We start from the raw sequence: 24,105 nt of genomic DNA, 5'->3' as shown, positions 1-24,105 counted from the left end.
TAGCTCTCTCTGCAACTTCAGCAAAACTTTGAGTAAACTGAGAAATCTGACCAATTGTCAAGGAAAAATGGTATTCCAACAGCACAAAGAAGCCTATGACTCACATTTTGTTTAAAAAACAGCAGTAGTTTAAATAATAACCTGACCAAATCTGCACAAAAGCATGTGGTATAATCCAGATCACCTGGTATACAAGGTAGTAACACTCTGAATTCCCACAGATTTCAACACAGCCAGGATTTAATTCCTGCTGCATAAAATCTTCAGTATTATCTACTCATAGAAAATATTTTCTGCAGTTATTTTTAGCAACATTTGGTCTACTTTTTTATTTTGTTTTGGGGTATGTGCAAAAAGGTTGGACTAGAAAGGCCCACTATAAACTTAAATGTAGAAAATTTATTGGCAAGTAATCTATTTGAATATACGTTGAAAAGATTTTGCAAATTTCTGCTTGTACTTCAAATATACGTGTTAAACCCACAAGTGTTATGCTTTGATTTACACATAAGTACATCAACGATTAAAGAGCAAGACAATTACAATGGGGTTGATGAATTCTTAATCTCAAGAACAGTGCTAAATTAAGGGAAAACAGTCTCGTTACTGGTTGTTCTTTTGTGATTAAGTATTAGTTATCTGCTATGTTTGACATTCTGTAGACCTATTTATTTGATTAATTTAATTGTCATCTAATTAATTTAATTATTTTGTAGCAAGTGCTGAGAAGCTGGTGCATTCATGGTTGCCCAGCTGATTACCAGCGCCACAGTTTGCTGAACTGGTAAAAAGCCGCCGCCCGGTCCCCGGTGCCCCTTTCGCTTGTCTGGGTTTGACTGATGTGCCCTCTGCTCGCTTCTGTCTCCGCGCCGTTGTTCACAGATTAATGTAGGGGATGGGATTATTCATGGTGCGTTTAATTAAGCATGTAGGTAATTTTTTTTTTACTTCAGGGTAGAACTCCAGTCATTGCACTTTTGATGTGAAGAGTGTACATAAACAACTCCTTGGTTTGCGAAGAGAAAAAGAAAATTACAGGGTGGGAGGAGGAGGTGGGAGGAGGGGGCGGGGCGGGGGGGGGGATGGATGTAGAGGGGAGGCTGCTTTCCCCGAAAGCACAGGGAAAATTTAGGGGAAGAGGGTGAGCAGGGAACGGGGTTGGAGGTTTTGTGTGTTATTGCAGTTGTCGTCCGCCAAACAGACGCATGTTTACATGTTCATTTTTGTTGGACGCAACTTTTGAACAAGCAGGCGGCGTTGGGCCAGGCTCTCTCCGTCCCGAGGGGCTTCCCATGCCGCCCGCCCCCTTTCCCCCTCACACACCGCACAGCGCCGCCGGCCCCAGCCCCACGCCGTGCACCGGAGGCTCGGGGAGCTGCGCTGTGCCAGGTGCCGGGCAGGCAGAACCTCCCGGGACCTCCGTGCGGAGCGCGGCCGGCGCATCCCGCTGTGCTCCTGCCGGAGCGCTGCTCGGCCGCCAGCGGCGGGAGAGACGGCGGAGTCCCGGCGCCTGCGCCCCACCGCGCCGTGCGGAGGGGGCGGGAGGCAGAGCGAGGGGACGGCCGGGACCCGGCCCCGGGCGAGCCCCCTGCTCGCACTGGCGTGGCGGCGGCAGCGCGGGTGCGCACGGCGGCGGGGGGCGCGGAGCGGGCCGGGGGAGCGCCCGCCCCACGCGGCTGCCCTCGGCCCCGCATAGCACCGCCGGCCGCCAAAACCGCCCTGAAAGAGAAGGAGAACTTGTTCGTCCGTCCTCCGCCTGCCTCCCTGCCGCCCGCGCATCCTCTCCCGCGGCGCATCCGCCCGCCCTCCGGGTGCTGCTCCCTCCCGGGCTCAGGGTTGATCCGCTGGCTCCGGCTGGAACGCTTCGTCGCTCGTTTCCCTCTGAGGGTTTTTTTCGGTAGCGGTATACCGAGGAGAGGCTCCGTCCCTCAGGCACCCTGCCTCACCCTGCGGGGGAAGGGAGCTGGGTGGGGGCAAGCCAGGAAGGGAGGATCTCAGTGGCTCTCCTAAAATCTATCAGCAGGCTGCGAAGAGGGAAGAGTTTGGCACTTCGCAGCCGAGGCTGGGCTTGTTTTCCCTAGCGGTGATGCCGCTGGACTGAGAGCGGCGCGGCCGTGCAAGTTAGGGGGACGGAGCCCCCCCTTTCCACCGCCCCCCAGACCCGGTCCAGCGCCTTCAGCCCCGGCGGCTCGTCCCTGCCGCCCCACTGCATGAGCGCTGCTCCGAGGACAGGGCGGTTCGGCGCCTGCTAGGGCTGCTCTCCGCCGCCCCCCAGACTTCCCCACCACCGACCAGGAGCGGAGCGCACCCCGCACCCGGAGAGTTGACTCGGCAGGCTCCGTGCTATGGCGAGGCTGCGGAGGAGCAAACTAGCTGCTGGATTTCTATTACTTTTCCAGTGCCTGAGCGAGCGCTGCCAGCTCTCCGGCGGGGAGACGCCGAGGCAGAGCCGCGGTAAGCGAAGCCGGTACCTGCCGGGCGGGGCCGGCCCAGGGCAGCGCGGCCGGGCCGGGGTCGGGTCGGCTCGGGGGACCGGGCCGCCTCTTCGGAGCATCCCGCGGTGTGGGCTAAGCTGGTAGCTCCACGGGCCGCGCACCCGGAGAGAGCAAATGCCGTTCGGAGGCTGGCTCCCCCTCTTCCTGAGGGAGGCCCGGGGTCCCGGCTTCTCACTTTTCCCTACCCCGGGCTTCTCCGGAAAGAGCTCTCCATGACTTCAGTTTTTATTTTAACGGGATTCGGGACTTTCCTCCTTTAATGGATCTGCCCCGCGATCACCGGGAGCCGGTGCTGTTCCCTTCCCCAGCCCCTCCGCGGTGTTCCCGGAGCCTCCTTCCCAGCCCTGTGCGAGACTCGAGGGGTTCCGCTTAAGCGCCGGGAAGGGAGGTACGGAGACACCGGCGTCCCCGGGAGCTCTGGGGTGCCTTGACAGCCTCCCCCGCCTCCCTCCCGCGGCGGGCACCCCCTGCTCTCCCGGCAGCGAGCCGTGGAGGGCAGGCAAAGTTTCCCTGCAGATTCTGCCTGGAAGACCTAGCGGGCACTCTCCTCCCCCGCGGAAGTCAGTAGCTTGCAGCCTTCCCTGGAAACCAGGCATTGAGAGAAGGAGCAGGATAATGGAAGAAGCCCCCCGGGGTTATGTGACCTGTTCTTTAGGAGCGAGAAGCTCGCTGTGTTGACTAGGTCTGCTTGTGAAGTATTGGGGTCCTCTTGTCAGTCCTTCTCTGAAACACCTGTAAATGTGTGACAGGCAGTACTTGTAGTGCTTTCTCTTGGGCCACTGTTTCCCTCAGTATGGAGGTCCCTTTTGATCACTAAAGCCTTCTGTATCCTGCATTCCTGTGCTGTAGAGGAGAAAGCTGCTAAAGGAAAGATTGGCAGATAGCACTTGCAGATAGTGAGAAAAGTAGTGGGGTTTGTGTGTCGGGGGACCTTGCCTGCAGAAGCTTCTTGTTTACAGGTATTTCCAAAAGCTCTGCCTGTATATTTGAAACACCAGCCAGAGTATTATCAGATGAAGCACACCCACGGGCTTCCCCGGTGCGATAGAACTGCCCCTTCTTCCTTTTCTTAAAGGTTTGATACAGACGTGAAAAGTTTAGTGGTCACAGCGTAACTGACCCGAACAAGAGAGACTGGGTAGTTTTTTTAAATAACCAGTGAGATTATGTGCTAGACAGAGCAGGATTTTCGTAGCCAGGGGCCTACCACTGAGTTTTGGAATTGTTAAATGACAAGGTAGCTCAGCAGGTTGCTGGGGCTCACATGTCACTTGAGGCCAAAGGGAAAAACCAGGAGGAGACTTTTCATGTACTGCTGCAAACGCCGTGTTGCTGCACTTGGGGCTGTAGCCAACAAATCTTGGTATTTGTTAACATTAGTTATAGGGGAAAAAAGTGTGGGGTGAGATTAGAAAAAGAGAACTACTATGTTGTGGACTGAGCTCACAAAGTTTATTATCTTCCAGCCATTGTATCCAGACAATAAGACGTTAGTACTAAGTCAAATAAAATTTATCAATGGACAAATAAACGCTGCACATCACTGATTTAGGCCATTAATCTGTATTATGTCTGCACCAGGAGGTGCTAAATAGAAGGTATACCAATGGATTGCTTATCCATGAATCATTTAGTAGTGTCTTATATTTTCCTGAATGGGCTATAAAGTATGAAGGAGTTTATAATCAGGCAAATACTATTCGGATATTTAATACAGTCTAAAGAAAATATGCCAAGCAATTGTTTTCTTCCACTAGGAAGATGGGCAACCTGATGTTAGTTTTGACAGCCAAATGTTTATAACTTGGGCATCTTTTCTGTTCCTCTTGCTTACAAAAATCTATATTATGATTGTAATAATTAAATGTCATTTACAGAATTAGGGTCTTACTTCCTTTTTTGTTGTTGTTTGTTTGTTTGTAATACTGCTGCTCTTTGGATAAAAAATACGGTGAAAGATTGTGTCTAATCAGTGAGAAGAGGTTAATTATGTAAAACCAGAAATTCAACTTCAGGTCCCATGAGTCAAAATAAAAAGTAATGTTTCAAAGTTTTACTGTATTTAGCACCTACTGCATCCCTTTAGATCAGCTCAGATAAAACCTTTAAAGAATTAAAGAATAAATGTTTGAAGTAGCTGCAAATTCTTAAAGGGAAGCTGGTTTTGACATATTCTACGAATACTCAGTAACAAACACCTTATTGAAAATGAATGGAATAACAGTATCAAGAAATGGAAACTTTTAGTAAGCCCGGGCAGAGCTGGAGCCATGGAGGATTTCTGAGGATGCTACCAAAGGGATTTCAACATAGATGAAAAAATAATACGAAGGCCTTTTTTTGCCAGCTCCTCAGAATTACCTCGCTGGGTAAAAATCGGGTCGGACCAATTCAAGTGCAATAATTTTCTAGGCATGCTGGCTGTCTCGGGGGGGTTTTAAAACCCAAATTTTTGTGACCAGGGTGCGAGGCTGCAGTGGACAGAGCGATGCCGTCCCCGCCAGAGGGCGCAGCGGCCGCCACGCGGGCTGCGGCTCCTCTCCAGGAGCCAGCCGTCTGTCCGTCCATCCATCCATCCATCTATCCATCCATCCATCCATCCATCCATGCATCCTCCCCTGGGCCCGGGCAGAACTTCACTTTTGTTGATAAAAATACTATAAATCCAGGATGGAGGTTCTTAGGCACAAGGTTTGTGTGTGTGTGTTGTGTTTTACAGTAGTAAAACTGAATATGACATGAATTTAGTGAGGTGGAGCAGACCCTTGAAAGCTCACACAGTAATTAAGGCTTCCAGTTGTACAATTGAGGGCTCGCTGTTGAAGTGTTGCCACAAGAAGTCTTGAAAGTGTTACATTCTTTTGCAGATGTCATCAGTCAGAATTAGGAGGCTGTTATTGTAATTTTTATTCTGTCAAAGCATGTTCCAGAATCCTCATATAACTTATATTCATTGGACTGCTGCTGTCTCCAGGCATCAGCATTCAGATGGGGGTAGAATTATTTTTATTGGATAAACTGCTATTAAGGTGTGTTTATCTAGCATTTATCTACTGCTGAAATAGTAACATTTTGTATATTGCCTGAGTTTTATTCTTTTTAAAAAAAACCCCAATAACTGAAACCAAACTTTCACCATGACACATTAGGACCTTCAGCTTTTATCGCAGCTTTTCATCTTAGACGTATCAAAAGAAATACAGTATTAGACAACATGTATATCAGGTATGTTTTTTCTGTACATGATATGTAAACAGGGACAATTGGGTTAGAAAATCCTAGTGACATTTGAGAGCAAATCCTATTTGCATATAATATATATTTTACTAAGGATTCCCTCTAAAAAAGTCATCTTTTTTTAAACTTTCTTATTGGTTCTTCTTTTTTGTGTTTTTTGTCATTGTCCTTTTTCTCTGAAAGAGTGATTTGAAATAATGTTGGTAAATAGTGGGTAAATTAAGACTATAATAAGGTCTTTAATTCAGTTTTACAAAACTCACTTCCAGAGATTTAGAGTAAGATCAATACTCATAGTTCATTCAAGGTTTGAAATTCTGTTTGGGAAAACAGTGTTTTTGTTTGGCTGTAAATATTCCTCTTCAGAGTTTACATCCTCGTGCAAGCACTTAAAACCCAGGAAATACTTGACTCGGGTGCTAGGTTTTGTCTGACTCTTAACTGGGAGTTGATGATAAATAATGGGGGAACTAGCTCTCTACACTGTAAACAAATGTAGTAAATGAGGAAAAGGTTTTTATAATCTGAGAAGTTCTCTGTTTCTGATCAACGATTTACTAGTCATGCACACAGGCCATTTAGAGCAAAATTTTGTGGCAACATCTACTGCCTTGCTGAATACCAGCTTCCTCTAAAAAAATGCAGTTCAGGAGGGCTGTTTCCTTTTGAGGAAGAGAATCCCCAGACCATGAAGGAGGCAGATGAAGAAATTCATAGTGTAAGGTAATGAGAGACCCCCTGAGGAAATAGTCACAGACCTTAACATTTTTCATTAAGGATTTTTTCACAGATTTTTGGTGGAGCAGTGCTACAGTCCCTACACCTGCACAGAGTTCAGGAGATGGAGGTTTGGACCTGAGTCTTGTTTCCTGCAGGACTACTGTGCAGCAATGCCTGAAAGGTTGCTTTGAATTATGCCAAAGACAACTATCACGCAAGAAACTGCTCTGTTGAATCCTACTGGATTTTTTTCCACAAAGGAGATAAAAATTTCTTATTAAAAGCATAATTTGACCCTGCTTTTTATAAAAGTCACTGTGGTTTCATTGGACTGAAGTACTGAGCAGTTCTGCTGCTTGTAACCTTGAAAGCACTGGAGAAAAAGAAAACTTTGTAGCAGCCCTGGTTTCAAAACTTATCAAGGCTGCAGTCTCTTAGACTGAGAACACAGCTGGGGTAACTGGTATTTTGAATTGCTGGTGTGGTTCATGCTTCTTAAGAAAAATGAATACTAAAGGAATTTAAGGCAGCAGTGGTTAAGGTAAGCCTCTGCTGGGGGTACTCTACAGAGGGAAAAAAAGGTAATTTGATGGGAGCATTTATGATGCTGCAAGCTTACCAGCCATGTGGAATTATATCCAACTGTTAGGTTTGATGAGGGTTGAACTGGGAGTATTAATGCACTGCAATTGGCAGATGCCAAACTTCCTAAATTGGAGAATTGCATAATCACAGCAGGAACTGGAAGAACCTATGAGTTTTCTTTCTATGGAGAAGTATGCAGAGAGGTCGTGCTTAAGTGTATGTGGGGTTTGTTTTTGTTTGTGGCTTCTCACAAATGAGCATAAAACATTGCCCTGAAGTAATGTTTGTGAGTGCCGGGTGCTGTGTCTCATCATGGAACACTTCCTCCGCTTTCTCCTCTTTTCTTTTTTTTCATCCAACCAATAAACATAGCTTCAGTCAGCACTCCTTGCTGTCAACATTGAGCAATCAGTTGCACTAAGTGTCTGTAAATTCTGGGTTTGAAAGAGCTTGTGTAACATGTTCATCTCCTTCAACCAAAAGACAGAGTGTCGGAACGTATTTCTGAGTTGGATTTGGCCCAACCTTTTGAAACAGGAAAATGGAGCAGGTTCTGAGGCCAAGTCCAGGCTCAGACATGGTACTTGAGTTGAACACACAATTTCAAGCGCAGAAAACATCTTCTTGGGGTGATACATCAAGAGAAATGTAAGGATTAATATGAAGATAGATACAAGGCAAGACATCACAAGAATGATGCATGTACTCTACTTGACAGTGGTAAGACACCAACAGGAATATTCCCTTCAGTTTCGAGCACAGCATTTAAGAAATATGTGCTAATGGAGGACTGTTGTGTGAAGGAAAGAAGAAAGGAACACTGCTATAGAGACTAAAAGCAAGAGATGACATAGGAACAATCTTAGTGTGTAAGAGACTTCCACAGAGGAGGGAGTAGCTTGTCCTCAACAGCAACTAATGACTGAAATTGCAGCAAGGCAGACTTGAAACGATAAGGCTAGGGGAACAGATTATCTATGAGTAGTCTTCATCACTGAAATAGGTTAGATAAACATATGTCCAAAATGTCATTCTATCCAAAAAGGCAGCTGTTCCTGCCTTGGAGCAAGCGGCTGGACAGTGTGACCTTTCAAGATCTCACCCATCTATCTGGAATTATTCTGTGTGGATAGTTTTAAGTACACAGGGGTTCACCTTGAACTCTGCAGCTGGATAAAATACAAGTATGAATTCCAGTGCTCTCTTAGCTTGAGGTCTCTGTCTCTCATTTCTCAATGATATGTGTGGCTTTAATGTGATTTTTTGCATACTATTCTGTAGCTGCAGACAAGGTAAAGACATTTAAAATGATCCTTTAGTTAGCATTCTTATGAAATAAGGCTTTTAAAATCAGATTTTGTTCTTATTTGTTTAGAACTTTTACCTTTTAATATGAACACTGCCTAGCTTCCATTATAAGCAGATTTATTTTTTTTTTTTAAGATATTCTCATTGTGACTTTTTTTGGTGTTTAGCAAACATCACTTTTCCCATGTTATTTTATTGAGTGAGAAATCCTTGATTTGAATAGGGAGAGTTCCATAAAGGGAATATATAAACCTTTCCATTTAACCTATCTCTGGCAATGTTTCAAATATATGTTGTGTCACAATTGATACTAGGATCTTGGGTCCTTTGCTTTAGAGATGTAATTGAACTGTGTCAAAGGGCTGCTTATGTTACAGAGATGAAAAGCCATTTGTAGTATTTACTGCAGCTTTCCTTAACTGCTGTCATAGGGCAGATTCCCTCTGAAATTTCAGCAGTGTTTAGTAGCAGAATAGGATGCTGTGCTTATCCAGTAATAAGCACTTTGAGGTGTATTTAATTTTTACTTCTATTCAAGTATTACCTTTTTTTTTCTCCCTCTTTGGTCATAATGTGCAAACTGCATCTCTGCTGAATAATTGCAGCTTTTCTTTTCATACGAGTTGCTACTAGGCTGATTGTAAAAGGCAAGTATCATCCATTGTAAATTCAGTGTTTTCTGAAGGATGAAATGTTAAAGAGTGTTCATCACTATGCAGATTTTTCTTCTGTGAGTCAGCAGCTGAACTAAAAATCCATTGGAAAATGCTATCTTGGCCTCCATAGAGAACTGGGAGCCAGCATAAGTCTTTATTATGATAGCTGCTCCATGATATTCTCCAGCTGCATGTTTTTGCTTTCCTGTGTGGGTCTGTATGACTCTCCTTTTGAATTTGCAAGCCAAGCAGCATGTATTTGCAGTTCAACCTCACTCACCCAGGGATATAAACCCAAGGCTTCCTGTAAGGAGCTTCTTTGTGGCAGGACAGGTTTCAGAGTTCCTAGGCCCATCCTCTTCTGCCTCATCCTTCCTCTCCTCCTTGCCCTTCCTGCCTGCTTCAGAGATTGCTTTCTCCTCACTTGCATTGTTTTGGTAGTGGACGTGACCATGGTCTAGGTCAGGTAGATCAGACCTGCTCTTGTTAGTCAAGTGAGATTTAAAAAAGAGGGGAAAAGAGACAGAAAAGACTACATTTTATAAGAGGTAGAGAAAGTGAAAATAAAATTATAAGGAGAATGAATGTAGTATTTCAAAACCACTGAGCATTAAAAATCCTCTTAGAACAACATAAAAACTCTGGATAAGTAGAATACCTGAATTCTGTTTAATACTACCAGGTGTTACATCAATTTAGTCAAAAAATGTGCAAAGAAAGAACTAGTTGTAATTGGAAAATTATGTCAAACTTGACATGCTCTTGTCAAATATTTCAACTAGGAAGTGTCAAAACAAGTAATTTTGAGTTTCTTGTTTTGATGATAAAATGTCTCATTTCAAATTTTTCATTTGGACTTTTAGATTAGAATTGCTATATTATGTATAAACAAACGTTGTTTTGAAGTTTATGTATGTGTACCTATACATATTTTTCATCTAATACCCTACAGCAAACATTGGCTGTTCATTTTTAATCTGAATAAGATCAAAATTTTGACTAGGATGGAAAATTAACTTTTTAGTTACCTCTAATTGAGACTTATCACTGTTGAAAATTTGTCCCTGTAAGGCCAGACCATTTTATCTTGTAGAAACTTTACTTTAATTTGATGACAGGAAAGGAAAGAATAGCTGAAAAAAACCAGTCATCTTGATCATCCAACTAGGGGTTTGGGTTTTTTAACTTTATAGCATATTTCTTATGCAGGTGTCTTTTTGGTTAATAAGATATACATAAGGCAACAAAATTAAAAAAGATCACATTTTCCATATTGCAGCTGCTGTAAAGATAACAGATTTATGTTTTATTTTCGGTGAAGGCATTTATGGACTAGAAGTTCAGTATCTGGTGTATTGTGGAAACCTGACCTCAATATCAACACAATTTATTACTGGTTCCTATTTAAACTTATATATACTGATCTAAGTTGTGGTCTCAAAACAAATAAAATTATTAGCATGAATTACCGTTATAGATTATCATCAGTTCTGGTTTCCTTCTACTTTTTATGATTTCTGTTATTAATTTTCCTTCAAAAAAGTTTTTATTAATAATGTATGTGTAATGCAATGCTTTTTAGTTTATTATGCAAATTATGCAAGACTTGATAATTGACATGTATAATTGTAGACTGTGGAAATACACAGTTTTTCATGTTTACGTTCAACCACCGAAAACCAAAGTGTTCTTTCCTCTGTTAAACATCACACTAAGCAAAAACATAATTCTTTCCAGTTTGGCTCATGTTGATGCATTTATCCTCCCCAAACCTCTGCAAGCTGTTGGAGGCGTTTCTATCTTTTCAATGCATAGATGAAATAATAACAATAGTAAGTTGTCCTAACAATTTCTTACTTAGAACAGCATGGCTAAGAAGGGACTATGTAGGTCAGCAAGTATTTCCCTGAGATGAGAAGCAGTTGTGTCATGAATGTCTGTTCCACATGCCCCCATGCACCACAGGCCATCAGTAATGTGCTTCCCTTTCACAATCTTCAGTCATGTGGTAAAATAGCTGCAGCCTCAAGTATAATGTGCCACAGAAGGTAACGAGGGCATTGACAATAGTTTGAGTTTCTACAGTAGCAAAGAAGTTTTATTTTTAGTATGCTTTGTTTGAAATCTTGTCGGTCTTTATCTGGTTTTGCTTAGCCTGTTTTTCTGTTTATTTTTTGACCTAATATACTTGGCTTTTTCACCCCCTGTTTTGTTTCATGCACAATTACATGGACAATGATTGCAGAGTTGGTAACACTGGTTTTGTTTCAATTCAGAGTCATTTTTTGGAATAGCATAAATGACCTGCAAAACGACTCTTCCTGTAGTAAACCTATCCATTTGAATGGAGAAAAGGAACTACTATTATCTTTTGTCAGCTGCTTGAGCTCACCAGGTATACATCCTGAAAAGCAGTCTAGTGTTTAAAAGGAGGTGGGTTTATACTCTGACTCAGCTGACATGCCTGAGGACTGGCAGTTCTGCCATTCCGTTGTGTTGTACTGCAAACTTGAATCAAGCTTGTGTTCCTGACTTTATTTAAGTACTCTGATGTTCAACCTCAGACTTTTGATTCCCATCACTTTTCATCAGGGCAATCTGTATGCTCTACTTCTCCATTGCTGTTTGCAAACACTTATTTTACAGCTTTCCTAATTGTTCCCAAAATCATCATAGATATATGCTTTATATTCATTAGTATTCTTGTTCTTGCAAAACCCTATAGAATAAGGTAATATCCTAATTTTACAAATAAGAAGGTGGTTTTGAAAAAGTGACAACCTTGCCAAAATTAAAGATTCATCATTTCTGTCTCAGAATCAGAGCTGAATTTTTCTGCAATTGCCCAGTGATCTTCTGTGTTTCCCCTTGCTTCACCAAATTAAGGGGTGTAATTTCTCTCTGTGTTCTTATCCTTGAATTCCCTAATCTCAGATTTTAAATCGCAGTCAGATCTCTGATCAAGTAACCTGTCTGTCTGGAAAAAAATCCAGATTAGAGCTGACTGAGGGTTCTGATTAGTGTAGAGACAACAAGGCTTAGTTTGCGACTGCTGTAGGTTCTACCATTACTGGTGTTCCTTTCCTTGCTCAGGCTTGCATCAGGATGGGGGTTTGTCTATCAGCTGTTTATGTAACAGATCCCAAACTGCCACGCTTTATAGTCTAGTGAGATAAGTTTCTTTCCTAAATACAAGCATGTCTGAAGCATAGGCAAATACTGGGTCAGATTTCTGCTGGTTGGCACTTTGACAACTTGGAAGGACTATATCCAAATCTTTTTGGTTTTGTCCTTGAGTTCTTGGAGAGAAGAGAATGATGGTGTTCCACAAACTGTAAAATTATTTTTCCTGTAATTAAACTTTAAGAATAACAATCTAGATTCAGAAATTACTAGTCAGAAGAATTCCAAAGCAATCAGTTTGCAACTGCTGACTAGAATGCTTTGATTGTTCAAAACATTTATCCTCCTCAGAAAATGATCATTGCAAGATGTAGAATATTATTATTTTGCTGCATAAATGTGATACCAGCTTTTACTGGTACTGTATCTTCACGAGCTTTTAAGGAGAAAGATTATTGACAAATGGTCTGTAACACATGTATTTATACAGTCCATGTACAATACTCTGCCCCTGATGCTATAAATCATGCTGAAGTTTCCTGTAGAGTATTTGGCTGAAAACAGAACTGATAGAACAGCAGACCAGTGCTTTTCAGCATCTGCTGTTTAATCAGGTTGTTTTTGTTTGTTCTGAAGAAATGGTGATAAGTTAAAAAAAGCTAAATTTTTAAATGCTCTTATTCTTATCTTGCAAAGTATATGAGTTTCCCTCCCCCCCACATAATTTGAAAAGAAATTTAAATTATCCTTTAGATAGTAGATCTAATAGAGCCATCAGTGGGGGAAAAAACCCAACACAAACCAAAAAACCCTAATAAAACACAAAAGCAAGAAGAACAACAAAACCAGCGGAGTGATGGGGATGTGGGGGTGAGGGGTGGGGAAACGACCCACCAAAAAAAATTAAAATCCAAGCCCCAAACAGGCTTTATGCTTTGAATTACTTGGTGTTTCATCTCTAGGCTCCAGTTATGGAAAGCTTCCCTTATTTAGAACTCTGCTTAAATGTTTGCTTAACTATATCAATCTATACAAGTGGTATGCTACAGATGAGTGGACTGAAAAAGATGTAGATGTTTAAGACTTTTCTCTGATCTTGGACCTTGGAATTTAGTTGATTCAAAAGCCTCAGCACATTTGCAACAGTGGCAATAAGTTTTGCAGCATTGTTGCAAATCCTGAGATGATTTGTGGGAAGAAGGATCTTTCAGCAGGCAGGGAAAACTGACTTCCACCTCCCTACATTGTTGTAGTGGATGAGAAGAGAGAGTAACAATCTCTCCTCTAATGCATGCATGTTTCATTCCTCTTGAAGAGCTGGGCATTGGGGTTTTATTTTAATTTTTTTTTTTATATGATGTGCAAGACACGTTTAGGAGATGTGTGAACTAAATATTCACTTAGATTTTATGATCTGTCTCCAAGGCACTGAAATGTGGCCTGAGCTTGAGAAGCAATAAGCACACATGGCTCACATCAAATTTAAGTGTAAACACTTATTACATGCTGATTCTTGAATGCAAATTTATGGTTTATTGTTCTACTCTTTATGCAAAAAAATTGATGTTAGCTTCAAGGAATGACCCAGTGATGTAATGAATCACATTTTTGTCTAGGCATGTATAGGAAATGAACTGAAGGTAAGGTCTTCAGGGTAGGAATTTATGTCCAGCTTTAACTGCGCGTAAGTTTGCTATAGTTAGTGTAGGATGTAAAATAAAAACAGTTCTTTCAGCTTAAGCTTTGACCCTCCCATGCCTGTATTTGAATTTCATTATTTTATCTCTATCCTGCTCTTTTATGGCACACTTTAGTGGGGGTGTATACCAAGCCAGCATTCCTACTGAAACTTAAAAACTTTGTGGGCAGGGAGATTGTCCAGTGTTTGGTTATCTTTTGCATGGCCACAGTTATGTTTTATTGATCATCATAAATCCACTGCAGTTTTAACTCTATCTCTCTAATTATCTGAGAGTCTGATACTGATGCTGGTACAGTTACAGAGCTTCTCTGCAACCGAAAAAGTGTTCTCTCTCTTTTTCCAATAATCTATTGTTTGGAAATCTAGGGAAATTTTTTTTAGACTTTTAAGTAGAATTCAAATCCATTTTGAGATTCGCCATAAAGTAGGAGAAGGCAAAGAGAGAAAAGATGTAAATTCATTATAAAAAGAAAAATAGTTGCAAGTCTCAATTTGGCACAGCACTTAAAAAGGTGACTGAAGTGTGTGCTTGAAGAGAAGTGCATATGTAAAGTCTTCACCAAACTGACTTGTGCTAGAACATGGTGGTAGGTGTTGCTGAAATGTTTATAGGGCCTTTTATATCTAGAATTTAATTTAGGGGGAAAAAAAAGAGGTTAAATTCTGCCCTCACATACTTCAACACAGCCACAGTTTACTCCTATAAGAGCAGTTTGGGCCAATTTGAAATGAGTCTTTAGCCCACAAAACCCTCTCTCTAATTTTGTACTGTGCTCAATAACCCTTAGTGTATGTAAAGTAGTACCGTGTGGGATATTTGGTCACGGTAGAGCTTGATACCACTTTCCCACGGCAGTGAGCATGGCTTGTATGCTCCCAGGAAGAGAATGAATGAATGGGAATGATTTTTACCTTGGTACTGAAAATGCACTGCATTTCCCTAAGTTGTTGATTATATTATTTGAAGGCATTTGGGATTTGGAGGCTGAAAGGTTCTGGTTGCCTGTTTCATTGCTGATGTTTTTATTTGTATTATCTATTTATAATATATGATAGTGTAATTTACTTATTTCTAAGGGTAAAGGAAGTACATTTGGTTTCAGAGTTCTTGAGACTCTTGAAATGTGAAAAAGAGGAGCAAGAAGAGCAGACTCCATGGATTGACTGTGAGAGCTATGAGAATATTTACTGGGCAGGAATGAAAGGCCTGATTCAGTTCACTCTATACATTTTAGCACCCGTAGTAATTCTGTGGGGCTATTCAGTATGGAAGGCTAGAGGAAAGAGATCAAAACATCCATGTGGATTAAATAACTAGGTTACTTTGAGGACAGATATTCTTCTTCTGTAATTTAAATCTGTAGGGAGCCAGAGAGTGAAGATAGGAAAAGATATATTCAGAAGCTCTATAGGGAAGCGGTGTCCCTTTAGGGGAAAATGCTGCACTTACTATTCTAATTCAGTTTCTTTTTCAGTATTAAAAAAAGTAATTATTAAAAAAAAAAAAAAAGAGAAGTGCTTTCTCTGATTCTTTACTCCTGAAAATCATAGAAAGGAGGAGCTGTGTTGCAGAGTTCAAGAAATGTTATAAATCTCTAAATTATATAGGACAGGTAAACTGGGAAGGAAAGGTTCCCAACCTGTATCTCCGTACCAGGTGACTGCTCTTATCAATGGATTCGTTGTAAAAAATATCTTAGGAATGAAAAGACTTTTTGTCTGGATCTGTGCTGGGCTATGCTTCTAGGCATTCAGGAGCAATGCTTCCTTTTTCGTTACCAAACACCTGTTTTAGCCAGGCATTACAGGATGGGGGGAGGACAGGCCAGGAAGGCAGAGTGGGTTACTTCTGGTTTTCAGTATTTCTTCAAAGGTCCGGTTGTTTCCACACTCCTATAAACATGCTTTTCTTAGGGGGAAGGAGGAAAAGAATTGAATAATGATGATAAAGATAAGTACAGGCTAAGTTCTTTTGGCCCTATGGTAATTTCCGGTATATTTACAGCTGTGCTGTGGCAATAGCGGTTCAACTTGCAGCTCGACAGAGTATCCTCTGACCATCCTTGAGGCACTGTAAATCCCAGCAGAAAACACTAAGATATAACTCAAAGTAATGGCTTCATTAAACATGGGATGCTGAATGTCAAACATGTTCTGCTCTCATTGCACATCCCTCTGCAATTGTGGGCTGTATTTCCTTAACTTGTTAACTGACATGGTAGATCACTTATCTTTGTTTGCCGAGGCAAATTGCTTCAGTCTTCATCTTTCCCAAGAATCCTGAAACGTGTTTCTGATTCAGAGATGCCCATCTCCCTCAACTTGCTCTTTTTTATCAGTAGCAGGGCATCTCTACTCTTACTCCCTTGAGGATTCTGATACCCACCTGCCAAAGTATTAGATGGAAATTCACTGAACTGTATCTATTCTTGCTGTTTATTTTATATCCAGCCAAATGGCATTTGAAGAATAATAGCCATCATTCTACAAACTTGGTGAAAAATCCCATGTGCATTTCATGATTTAAAATCATGTCATGTGCTTTTTATCCCTCCCATCTCTTGGTATTTGTGCTGTAATATTTTTACTTAGCATTTGTGGATTTAGAGTGAATAGCTTTGAATTTTGAAAAAACTGTTTGTAAGGTTTTCTATAGGTTTCATCATCACCATTTATTAGAGTTGGTTTTAAATACAGATGAATTTAGCCGCAAAACTGCCATATCTAATAACTATTATTATTTATTTTCATTTTACCAATGGAATGAGCACTGGTGTTTTGAATGACTTGCCAAGATCACACATATCAATTTTAGTGCAGAAACAAGAAAAAAACAGTTTTAATTTGTATTTTCATGTTTAACCTTCAGAGCAGACACTATGTGCTTCATAGTGATGGAACTACAGACTTAAAGTTGAATATACAAGAACTATTCACTAAAACACAAGCTGATAGCATCTTTACAATTTCTGTCAGAACTCCACCATCCTGCCAAAAGCTCTTTAACTTCCATTTAAATATTTGGCAATCCAAGACTAGTTTTTTCCTCTCTCTGTTTTTGTAAGATGCCATTCAAGCTTACTGCTGAGTAGAACTGCAGTCTCTTAAATCAGGGAATCTGTTTTCCTTCCATAGGAGTAATAACATATGCTTTACAGAGAAAAAAAAAACCAACAAAAACAAACACTAAAAAAACCCAACCAACCAACCAAAAAAAACAACAAACAACCACAGCAACAAAAACATTACCCCCAAAAAATCCCCCCAAAGCCCCCAAATCCCTCCCCCAGAACAAATACCCACCACCACCTCTGGGTGAAGTTATTAATTTAGTTATGGGTTGTATTTATTTGCCATTTTAGATTTTTGAACACTTTTCTGCAACTCTGTTCTCCTCTTTTCCCACTTTTTACTTTTTAAGTTTTCCTTAAATGCTGCGAGCAGGAATTAGAAGTGGAAGTTACATGAGGCCAGTGGAACAAGCAGAGATCCACACTTCCTGGAACAAAGGTTTGGCAGAGAAGTGGAGGCCTGGAAGAGTCTAGGCTTTCATTCAGGACCTCTTGCATCTATGTAAAGGAGATAATGAAGGCCATATAAATCTTCTTAGAAGAGGAGAAATCTGGAGAAATGCCATAGACTAGGGATAGTTGCATTACTGAGACCTTTTTCCAAATGCTCCCTTCAGATGCTTTTCAATAAGAGCATGAGTTCCTCTGCCTCAGTGTGCAAGGACAGAAGAAAAAGTATGTGACTTCCTAACATTTCTTCTGGCCTACACATAAAATGTACCTGGTCTTTCATTAAATTACACTACATAGTCACAGGCAGCAAAAAAAAAGATTCGATATTGTAACTGAGCTTGGCTTTGTGATATACCAGCAGCAGAGGTACTCCAAAATTTAAACTCTGAAGAACCCCATATTCTTTAAGATCTGGAGTCCAGCACAATAACTTTTTAGATTCTTTCCTTGATGGAAAGATTGTACAGTCTGTAGTTTAAAAATAGAATCATCAAATTATTCAACCGCACAGTTTACCTTGAAAAAGATATGCCAAGTGGCTGAAGAGTTGTTCCCAAAGAAATGATGATGAAGAAAAGGCAGCCAATGTGACCTGTTAATTTCTTGTGCAGTATATATAACTGAGTATTTAATCTAATATCTAGACCTTTTGCAATATAAAATTAATGACCTGTATGATTTATTTTAAGATCTGCTATAAATTAGATGCATTAGTTAGATGTTTTTTCTAAAGAACAATTATCCAGTTTGGAAATTTAATCAAGTCATTGAGTTAAATTATTATCTCAATTCTGAAAGATATACAATTGTCTGAATATTTAGAGCAGATTTGTAGGAAAAAATATGTTAAAAGTTTTCTAATCCTTTGCTTAATAACTTCAGTGAAACATGTGCTCCATTTAGCTTGGAATGTCTGGCTTTACTATGCCCACGACACATTTGGAATGCTCTCAGCAAAACTGAAAATACGAGACTCTAGGTAATAAGATGAAATTAACTTACAGTTACACCATGCAGCCCTGCAACTGTTCCTGTACAGTTCCCTAAGTGCTTAATCTTACCACTGACGTCAGTGGGAACTAAGTGCCCAAAATCTCCTTAAGCTCTTCTAGATGTGCAGTATACAAGGTAATATTTTCCATTTGGTTTGGTTGAGTTTATTTTTTGTTGACTTTCAATAATGCCAGATAATGTGAAGGTTTTGCAGCTTAATAGAGCCGTTCACTTGGGAGCAAAATGAATTTCAGCCATTTAGACTTTGAAATCAAAATAGAAAAGATAATAGTCATGGGACAGAATAACTTCTGATCAGTAGTCCCTTGTACTCACGGGATATTTGAATATGTGTTTCTTGAAGAATGTTTTCATCTGTTCCTGAAGAGCTCATCTCTGCAGCTCTCACTGGCCTGGGGGAAGCTGCTGGTCTGGGAAACACTGAGATGTATGTACAAGAGGATCTTTTGATCTGGGTTGTCTTTGTTTTCTGCCACTAAATATTTTTTAAAGACATGTAAAATGTCACAGCTGTGTAGGAAGGATGCAAAATAAACTAGAAATATTTAGAAGGAGCTGTGGGACACTGTGAATTTATACACTGAAAATACTTATGAACCCATTTTGACTGGTGCTCAGTTGTAAGCATTTTGACATTCCGTATGTAACCTCTTATATAAATGCACAGACAGAAGAGGTGTCTGTAGGTATTTGTATATATGAATGTGTGTAAGTATTGTCATATTTAAAGACAAGGCTGTATATCAGTTATACAGTAATTTTCTTTGTTTTCATTCTTTATTTGCCTGTTTCTACTTTGGTTTTCACAGTCCTTATAATAAGGATATTATTTTGAACATTTGTGTGTTTATTTCCCAGAGGTACCATTCCTTTTACTATTCTAAGAGCATGTTCCACTCCAAGTTTTGCTTTTGTTTATTGATAGAATGTAGTCTATTCAGAAAAAACAACCCTCTTTATCCTAGCTTAATTACTGTTTTCAGTATTTTGTCATCTTTTTAATACTCAGTACTAATCAAAGTGATAAATCTATAGACTGCAGAAAGCATTTAATAATTGTCTTTTCTTGAAATTTACTTTTGCTTTTCTACTTTTCACTTCTACTGGTACCTCATTGGTTTCTGATAGTACCTCACAGTGCATTCAAATAAAGTGCCTACATGGGGACATCAGAGTTCTTCTGATCACTTTTCTTTGCAAGTCCTTATACAAGCAACTTCACATATTGATGATTATTGTGCACAGCTATACCTATGGATGTTAGTCTAAATTTGCTTTCCTTACTGTGGCAAAAAGCCCAGTGCCTCCAGTAACAATTTCCCTGTTAAGGTTTATACCTGTACCTGCTGGAGCAGCCTGGGTCCAGCTGCTCACAGCTGCTGTCTAGAGCCGAAGAGGAAGAAGGCACGTGAAGGTCACAGTTCTCTCCAGCTCAGGAGGAAGGCAGGTCCACAGTGTAGTCTGGTCACCTGGCATGTGACACAGCTACTGAGAGGCAGGTGACTTCTGCTTACTGAGTCTTACAGCTGTGAGACCTTCAAAGGTTGTTAGAGCTGGGGGCTAAACCTTGTGTTGAAACAAAAGCCAAATCAGTGATATCAATACTGTCTAGGTATTTACTGCTTCAAAACTCTCCATGGGCTGCGGGATCAAGTTTCAAGGCAGAAAATCCCTTACTTGCTTATACATCTAATTGGTTTTTCTGTAGCAGGTGGATACATTTTGTGTTTGGCATGAGTTATATGCTTAGCATATAAAAGAAAATAGAGGAATAAACTTAAATTGAAACAAGATGATTGGCGTTTACTACTCTTTAAATACTGTTCTCTTATGTGGGGAAGCAGGAACTGAAGAGATTGGGAATGCCTAATGACTTTTCATAAATAGACCTCATTGGCAGATATGCCTATGTAATTTCCTGCACTTGGGAGTTTTATGACCTCTTCAGCCCTCAGTTGCTGTCTTTTACTGCAGCCCTCCATCTGCTGAAGAGAATGAATCTTGCAAGGAATAGTTGTAAGTAGAGGCGTTGCTCGCCCTTAAGTAGAGGAGTTACTCGCCCTTAGCAAACTATTACCACCTTCCCCAGGATTCTTCATTAGGACACCTGAAGTGATGCATTTTTTAAGAGGGTTTAATTATGGGTCTAGTGAAATGTGAATAAAGAAGGAACTCAACAGGCCCACAGATGTTGATGCAAATTATACAAAGCGCTTTGTTGAAAGAGGAGCCTTTTAAGACGTACGTACCCAAAAAGATCTCTTGTAAGTTTATCCAACAGTTATAGCAAAGAAATTCCCTATCCTTTTCACTCCATAATGATAATACAAATCAAAAACATTCTCAGCTGAATATCTGTATTTTAATAGGCGGGTTGTTGTTTTGCAGATGGTTTTGGAAGAAACATGTTTTTTCTACGTATTTTTTTAGAGATGACTGAATCATGAAAATGTATTTATTCCAGAGGAAAAAAAAAAGAAAGGAGCTTTCACCTTTTCACCCTTTGATTTTCAGTGTTTTCTTGGGAAAAAAGGATCTGTTTTTTTAATTTGGTGATACATGACATTTTGTCATATGTCTTATTTTTCAGAAGGAGAAAATAAATACAGGCAATTATACTTAGACTTTAGAACATATTTGGAAACAATAATTTTAAAATTTCAATTATATACTGATGTAATGATTTTACCTTTTTTTAAATTAATTTTTTTAAAAGATCTGGGTGACTTAAGAAAGGGTAGATTATTACTTTACTGTTTAGTAAAAACAGTTTGTGATAGGTCTTATTTTACTTTTCTTCCCAAGGGCATTTGTTATTATATCCCATAGTGTTTTTTAGTTGGAATCATAGAATATTCTGAGTTGGAAGGGACCCACAAGGATCATCGTGTCCAACTCTTAACTGAGTGGCCCATACAGGGATCAAACCACAGCTTTGGTGTTATTAGCACCATGCTCCAACCAACTCAGTTAATGTTAGGGTCACTTGTTGCTTTCTTCCCATGTTTTACCAGATGCCATACTGCTGGTAGTAGGGGATGGTCAGATAGAGAAAATGGTTACTAAGAGAGGAATTGTAATGGACATGGCAAGATTGTGAAAGAGAAAGTAGTAGCAGCTTCCCTCCAAACAAACAGAAATTCTCATAAACTGGCTTTGGGACTGTTCTTTTTTAGTATTTTGGTAATAAAATTGTCATAAAAAGTGGGAGTATGCCAGTAAATTCTGCTGTTGTACTGACAACTCCTTTTAATTTGTGTCAGAGGAGGACTAAAAGATCCTGTAAAAATAATTAGGAGATGGTGGAGTATGAAAAAGGCATGAAATAATACATAGTCAAAATGCACACATTTGGTGACTGATAGACAAAATTTCTCCTAAACTGAAATAAAAACTTATCTGCCTCCTTACTGCAGAAAGACTGGACCTTAAAAATATGTGACAGATGTGGAAAAAGCGAATGTGCTACTGAAAGATATGAGAACCAGCTTTTTCAGCAGCAAGAAGGAAGTACACTGATATAACTGAGCATAGAATATTTCATAAAGTTCTGATCACTCATTTGCAATAAAAATTCACTCAGATAGCAAGAGGTGCAGAGGAAGCCTATTTGGGATGAAAAGGACAAATCATCCTCTGTGAGATGGGATAAATTTCTTTAGTCTCACAAAATAAAGTCTGGAGGAAGTTGTAATAGCTTTCTGTAAATATATTTGCAGAGAAAAAACAGAGAAGAGGAGATATTTGAGGTAAAGAACAAACGGTTATACATTTGCCATGAATAAATTTATGCTGCAAATACAAAGATCAGTAACCAGTAAAGCAGTGAGGTTCTGAATGTGCTTCCCTTTCAAAGTCAAAAAGCTCTCTAATGAATGCATATTTAAAATTTATGAAACATTATATAGTGGACACACCTGGCTATAGGGTACTGGAGTTCTAACTCAGGTTTTACTGCTGCATAACTTCAACTGCTCTCTTTGGGTCCTGTTGTGCAATACTGCAGAGGAAAGTGTTATGGCCATCTCAGGAGGTGATGAATGAGTCCTTCAACACTGCTCAGTCAGTCTTCCACAGATAAACACCTTCAGGAGCAGTGCAATGGAAGGGTGTTGCCCGAAGTCTGAGATTGGAGATGTAAGAGAAGTAGACATGTTCACAGGCAATCCACTTTTGTTACGTTCTGGCCTTGCAATTTCCTTTTTGCTATAATCTGAAAAGACACTTAAATCATGCATGCTAGACTCTAAAACAAATGCCACAGCTTCTGCTGCCTGGAGAGCATCCCAATGGGCTTTTGTCCAGGAGACTTGGCTTGCAGTTTTACCAACAGTGCTGTCTGTGGGCATGGGTTATATCATAACTTTGCTGTTTCTGCTCCAGCTGTCCCAAAGACTGTGATTTTTTTAGCATCACAGTTGTGTGTCTAACCTGCTGGCTTCTACAAAGCCTTTATGGCATGGCTGTTTATCTACAGATTTCACTCAAGATTTTTCCATAATGACACTATGATAGGTACTTATATAACCTGGCTGTACCACTTTGCAGTCTGTCCAAACCTTGCAGCATGAATGTCAGGAGGATGGGTATCCAACATTTTAAAACCACTGTGACCCCAGTGTAGTGGAGGATTGAAAATGAAGCAAGTATCATAGCACTGTGTTTGAGTCCTTCAAGCATTCCCCTGAAGGGATATAGGCATGTCATGCACATCAGATAACCTGTTCCTTAATCCTGTAATTAAGCTGTGCTCAAGTACCGTGTTTAGATTGTGTTGGCTCCTGAAGGTCATGTGATTTCAGTTGTGGGACTTACGTACTATGTCATTGCAAAGTTGGTGTGATAACATTTAGTAAAATGTTACCATTATTTTTTAATCTTTTGACTATCAAAAGCTGTTTAAAGCTAATCCAGAAATTTAATGTAATCAAGAAAAATCTAAGGATATTAAAAAAAAAAAAAAAAAAAAAGAAAGAAAGGGCTAGGGGGAGGTCTGCGTATCCCAGCACACACTGACAGGAGAAGAAGAAGCAGCCTTTGAAAGGACAAATGAGCAGTGCTCTGACATTTGGTAAACCCACTGAGAGGATTCCAGCTCCTTACTCTGTGCCATTCCTTCCTTTTCTAAAATGTCATTTAGGAAAAAGAAACCAGAAGGGCTCAAAATGATGTTCAGTAGCAAAAAGAATCTTGAAGCAGTGGTAGAATTGGTGGCCCAAATTGCCACTTCAGAGAGGTCAAACAAGTTGGTTGGTCAGTCTGACAAAGTAACTGTACTGTTAGAGGTGCTGAGAGTATGTTCCCTTGCTTTTGTCTTCTTAGAGCTTATTTCAGTCTTACAAATCTGTTTACAGGGGACAAAGAGCACTAAACCACTCTTCTGTTGTCCAGTGTCTTTCTTTAGAGTATCCCAAGGATAGCAGGGCTGTACAGGCTACTTTAAAAACTGGAAGACAGATTTAGGAATATCTGTGTGTCAGAAAGATTTAGCAATGTGTGTGTGTCACCATGAAACTAACCTCAAGTGCTCTGCGGTGGGCAGCTAAGTAACAGTGTCCATTCCTTGGGTTCGCTGGGAGTTTGTAACTTTGATGTTGTATTGTTAAGACCTCAGTATGCATTTATCTTACAAGAAATCTGATTTAAAGACTTCAAATAATGAAGACTGCAAGATACAATTTCTCCTACAGTTTAGGATAGTCACCAAACCAATTTTCAGGAGATTCGCTTTCAATCCCAGT

The 24,105-nt window shown here is 40.3% G+C and overlaps 1 protein-coding gene across 1 annotated transcript in view; it reads left to right on the top strand.

Moving 5' to 3' along the window:
• The first annotated feature begins 1,662 nt into the window (after nt 1–1,662).
• The window catches only part of PLXDC2 (plexin domain containing 2), a 255,655-nt gene continuing 233,212 nt past the window's right edge, over nt 1,663–24,105 (top strand). The window contains exon 1 of the mRNA XM_027658758.1: nt 1,663–2,454. Coding sequence (XP_027514559.1) covers nt 2,346–2,454 — 109 coding nt within the window. The 5' untranslated portion in view covers nt 1,663–2,345. The remainder of the gene's footprint in view (nt 2,455–24,105) is intronic.

The sequence above is a fragment of the Corapipo altera genome, unplaced genomic scaffold (genome assembly GCF_003945725.1).
Source record: "Corapipo altera isolate COAL_440 unplaced genomic scaffold, ASM394572v1 63, whole genome shotgun sequence".
In the NCBI taxonomy this organism is placed as follows: domain Eukaryota; kingdom Metazoa; phylum Chordata; class Aves; order Passeriformes; family Pipridae; genus Corapipo; species Corapipo altera.
Note: the sequence above shows the minus strand (reverse complement) of the source record. Positions and strands in the feature narration are given on the sequence as shown.